The sequence below is a fragment of the Hipposideros armiger genome, unplaced genomic scaffold, assembly GCF_001890085.2.
Source record: "Hipposideros armiger isolate ML-2016 unplaced genomic scaffold, ASM189008v1 scaffold_333, whole genome shotgun sequence".
Taxonomy (NCBI): Eukaryota; Metazoa; Chordata; class Mammalia; order Chiroptera; family Hipposideridae; genus Hipposideros; species Hipposideros armiger.
Window position 1 is genome coordinate 1205968 of NW_017731683.1, and position 5182 is coordinate 1211149.

The window sequence follows — 5182 nt, forward strand, 5'->3', positions numbered from 1 at the left end:
AAATTACAGTCCATAAAAGGTTGCACGAAAAACCAGATTCCTCTTAGGTCAAGTTTAATACTTAAGACTATTAAAGAAACTTGGGTATAAAAAATATCTAATATATAAAAACTTACATTTAAATGTTTCTGCCTCTAAAACCTGGCAGCTGGCTTGATGTTCGAATTGATCATCTTCACAGAGAAAGTTATGACAAAAAGAACAACTGAATATTCTGCCTCCTATTGGATTAAAACACAAAACCCACAAATGTAAATATGGTCAACTTTAATTTAAAAAATACTTATCTATAAAACTGAACAGAAAGGATGGCAAGTTATTTCAGATTTATACCCAAATGACACAGGAGTTTTTGTTCTTGTAAAGGCTACAATGAAAACTGCCAAAAAGCACCATAACAAAGTGGACCCTACCCGCCGGCTACACATATATAATATTCCCAATGCTCAAAGACCCTTGCTGTCCGTAACTCCCCTCCCTACCTGTTTTGGGTAAACAGTTCTAGCATTATCACTGCTAGTGTAAATCCCTTTTCCAACTAAACCAATAACCGAAACAGTGCAAGCAGGTAGGGCTGACGGTATCCTGAAAACATCTTAGAGCATTAAGAACGTTTCCGAGTCAGCCTTCACTTCCAGCAAAGCTCACCCCGCACCCGTCACTCACCGTGGTCCCAGACTCCTCGTTCGCACTCCACACACTCGGCATCAGCAAGGGGGCAGGCGCAGGCGTGTGTACTGAGGCACTTCCTACCGTGACAAACCCAAGCTTCACAGAAGTCACATATTGCGCCCTGCAACCAATGAACACGAAACATTAAATCTTGTCACTTGACTGGTTGCAGCCATTGCTTAATAGCAACCATGAAAATTGTGCATGTTTAGTAATGTCAGCCCTCAGTGATAGTGGGTGGCTTCACAGAAGAAAAAAATTTTACTGTTTACTCTAAAGCCAACATTAAAGAGGGTTCTCTGAGAACTACTCTGCCTATAGCTATTTATAATATACAGACCTTAGCGAGTAATCAAAAGAAAAAGGAGCAAGGGAGACACTACACTTACCCCAACATTGATCAGTGAAGTCGGTCAAGGAGCTGCAAGTGTGGCCTTCAGACTGAAGTCGAGTCCACAGTTTAAGTAAGCATTCTTGTCTATCGCAATTCCAATAACTAAACTGAATTTTTTCAAATACTAATATTTCTGACTTAAGAAAATTCCTTCTTAACTGTGTAATTTATAAAATAATCATTCATATAGCTTTTCTAGAATAANTCTGATTCCACAAACTATGATTAAGGATCTACTACTGGATTAAGTTTCATCCTTTGAATTGTTCCTGTTAGGCAAGTAAGTAACCAGTATCATTCTGAAAAGCACAGGTACGCATGCTCTACGGTCTACTCACTTTCTGAAATGGACCAAGGCATTCTGCATGAGAAGCTCGCAGGTGACTTATAAAGGTCACCCTCACACACATTAGCACAAAATTCCAGCCCAGAGCTTACCAAACCATGACCAAAATGAAGATGAGGAAAATATATTCACCCATTAGTGTCAGTCAGCTACTAGATTCTGTATATGGAAATTAGATGAATAGCTATTTGTCATAGTTGAGCCATATTGAGTCCAAATAGCCAAATGCGTCCCTCAGTCAGCAGATGGGTGCTCAGGCCTGGGACAGGCTTGCCTCAGCCAAGGCAGACCCTGCAGCTGCCTGAGTGCTACCACCTCTGCTGTCTCAGGCTTACCTGGTGGCATGGCCCAGACACTCATCCCCCAGGGATCACAGGATGGAGCAATGTTTCCATGTCCATTTATGGTCACAAGTAAGCAAAGGAGCACCTAGAAAACCCAGGTGACTCACCTGGACTCCATGCATAGTCGTCCCTGCCCCCAACATGTAAAAGCAGCCCTTGCTCCTCCTGATGAAGTCACGTATCTCTCTCTGCCAAGACAGTGATTTTCCTTCTCGCATATTGATCCCTGGACATAAAAAGCCCAAAATGCCAAGTTGGCAGGCATAGTTTATAATTCAGTGTAGAGCTAATTGGGTACCACGAGAGGTGGCCCTCTTGAGGATACAGAATTCTAGTCATGCAGAGCCCAGAGTCATGGAGATGGGGACAAAAATGTTCTGCTGACGAATTTAGTTTGCTCCGAAGGGTGCTGTACTCTATCAGCCTCTTCATTGCTCTCTGCAGCTCAGGCCCCTTGGCCAACCACTCCCAGCTTGAGTCATTATAGTTGTAACCCTGACTTTTGGCAATTAGGTACTGCCACTTGGCCGCCGTTATTTCAGGGTCTTACCACCCACTGCCATCAGCAAGCTAAGCTTTATCACAGTTTGTTTCTATTATCAGCAGGAGCCTAGTCACCACTGAAGTTTTTAGTGACCTTTGTGCCCTCCCCATACCCATGACCTTGTTAAATGGTTGGTCCCTGGGGCTTCCCGTGGAACATAATCATCCGGTGGACCTTTTCACCCGAAGTTAAACTATCCATTTCCAGAGTACCTACTTCTTTCACCCTTCTAATCCTTTCCTCCACCATCTGCCAGTTAATGCTGGCATTTCAACTTTGCTCAGACTTGGCCATAGCTTTTTCCATGTTTCTAGAAGCCATCCTGATACTGAGTTCACACCATCTGGAGATCCTACCCAGGGTGTTAAGTCCTGTTCATTTAAGATACCTCTTCTCCTGCAACCCAAGGACCCAATGTGGGTGCTGCTGTCAAACTAACTGTTCTCACCCTCTTGATCCACCACTTCAGATTCCAGTCCCAGGAGNCACATTCCTGTAAAATATAAAAACACAAAATTAATTTTCTCCTGGTTGAAAATTGCAAATTGACTTACATTATAAAGAGTATGCTCTTATGTTAAAATTTAAGTGACACTTCCCCAAACCCCCCAACTTCACCCATGAATACAAGCACCTACACATAATAAAGGTATGCTCTTGGGTATACCACAAAAAAGGCTAAATACAGTGGTAGTATGTGTTGTTGTTGTTTTAATGAATCACAAATAATACAGACTAGACACAAGAAAGAGAGAATACAATATGATAAAGCTCACAGAAAATCCAGAATCTTAAACATAGTATTCAAAATTCTCAACAATCTGGTCCCTAACCACTTTTCAAACCTTGCTGACCTGTTCTCTTTAGATTCAAGTCACTATCTGTCAGCCATTTTCAAAATATGTCTTGTAATCTCTCTTTTCAATGTCTCATTTATTCTAATCCTTTTCCTTGCAAAGTCCCTCCTCACGATCTTGACCTGGTGGGAAGTTCTGGCAATGATCCTACCTCCTCTGTGAACTGTACCCCATTCAAACACCCAACTTTATCACCTGAGTCCTAACGGGACCGCTACTGCAACGTTACCAAAGGGCAGCCCTCATTATGTGTACTTACGTCATTCCTTTTTCTGTCTGCCCCATACCCCTCCTCTCTGGAAATGACCCTGACACACAGAAAGGAGTCCCCACTGTCCCATCTGTGCTCCCCCACCCCCACCCCAGCTGTAAACAGTCCTAGAATGGGTACCCGCCCAAGTCCAAAGTATCANCCTCACCCGGGAAGAGCGCAATGATCACAATACCAACATTGGCCAGGGAGCGATGTCATCAACAACTAGGCTGAACAAGGGGACAGCAACTTGTCTGCTCCCCCCTGCCAATTCCCCAATAAAATCCTTTAAAAAAAAAAAGAGTTTTCTTGGGACTGATCACACTCCTTATTTCAGTGTCTTAAGAGAAACGGTCTTTGACAGGACTCTTCTGAACTGACCTATCACAAGGCAGAAACTATACACAGGCTATGGCATGTATACACAGTTATTCATTCACACATATATTAGTATTCACAAAGCCCTGGTGACGTAATGGTGAGGAGCCTGTCTACCCTCACATAGTATAGTCTCACCGGGGACACAGACACGTGCAGAAGCAACTGCAAGACACTGTGCCATGAAAGGAAGTACAGAGGAGGCGCACTAAACCAGATACGGGATTCAGGAAAGACCGCCTGGGAGACATGAAGTCTTAGCTGAGATCTGAAGGGGAACGGGGTGCGGTAGGATAAGCAAAGATGGAAGAGTGATCTAAGACAGAGGAACCAGAATAGACAAAATGGGAGAAGAGCTGGGGGAGAGAGAAGATGGAGCCAGGAATATAACCAGGAACACAGAAGTGTTTGTGAGAGGAAATCAGTCACCTGTACCTATTTAGTGATCGTTAACAAACAGAAATAAATGCTGGAGACAAGGTCTAGGAAATAAAACACATGGAAATCTTCACTTACTCAGACTCTCCTAAGCAAATGCATTTTGACAGTAATTAAAATATATTCCCATCATTTTGGTCTGAGTGTTCTCCATAAACGNCAAGAAACAAAAGCCACAGATGGAACCAAGGTGTCCCAGCTACATCCTTGCCCTTCCCAACTGCACAAGTTAGTCGACTATTCATTCAATAAACTCTGTTTCTTCCCAGTTATTTAAGTTGGATTTGCCACTTATAAACAAGCAGTTGTTACGGTGTCATCCATCTACATATCCCCCGCAGTGCCTACACTCAGTTCCTGGCACTGAGGAGATGCCTAATAGTTTGTGGAATTAAGTCACAGTAAGCATTTCACATGTGTTTGATAAAACAAAAGATGAAAAAAAGAGGAATATAAAAAGTAGAGAGGAGAGGAAATAGAAAAACGTGGGACAACTCAGAGAAAAATGGTCAAAGAAAGGAAAGGGGTAATGATGACATAATCTCTTGCTTTTCACAACGTTAACCAAAGAAGCCCAGAAATGATCAGGATGAACCCACTCGGCACAGGGAAATAAGGTAGTAAAACAGGAAACCAAAAGAGATGTCAAGAAAAGTGGAAAATTTAGAAAAGAGAAATGAAATGAGTTAAGAACTGCTAAGAGAAAATGATGAAAAAGCTCCAACAGGACACACTGAATCATATAAGGTTAGAGGAGCTGGAAAATTGGTTGCACAGATCCTAGTATGCTTGGTCAAGATCTATTTATTACCAACAGTAGCCAATGTAATACGGCAGGTTTTATAAAAAACAAAATCAAACAAAAAATCATTGCTAATTAGTGTTAACAGAAACAATGGATATGCTACTAACAGATTTCAAATTCGATAAAATATATGCAGCAACACTGTTTTTTT

At 42.1% G+C, this 5182-nt stretch overlaps 1 protein-coding gene across 1 annotated transcript in view; it reads right to left on the reverse strand.

Moving 5' to 3' along the window:
• Positions 1–5182, reverse strand: part of NOAZFP (nucleolar atypical zinc finger) — a 19508-nt gene that overhangs the window by 4279 nt on the left and 10047 nt on the right. Inside the window, exons 3-4 of the mRNA XM_019661041.1 lie at positions 667–793; positions 58–221 (exon numbers count right to left, since the gene is read on the reverse strand). Coding sequence (XP_019516586.1) covers positions 58–221; positions 667–793 — 291 coding nt within the window. The remainder of the gene's footprint in view (positions 1–57; positions 222–666; positions 794–5182) is intronic.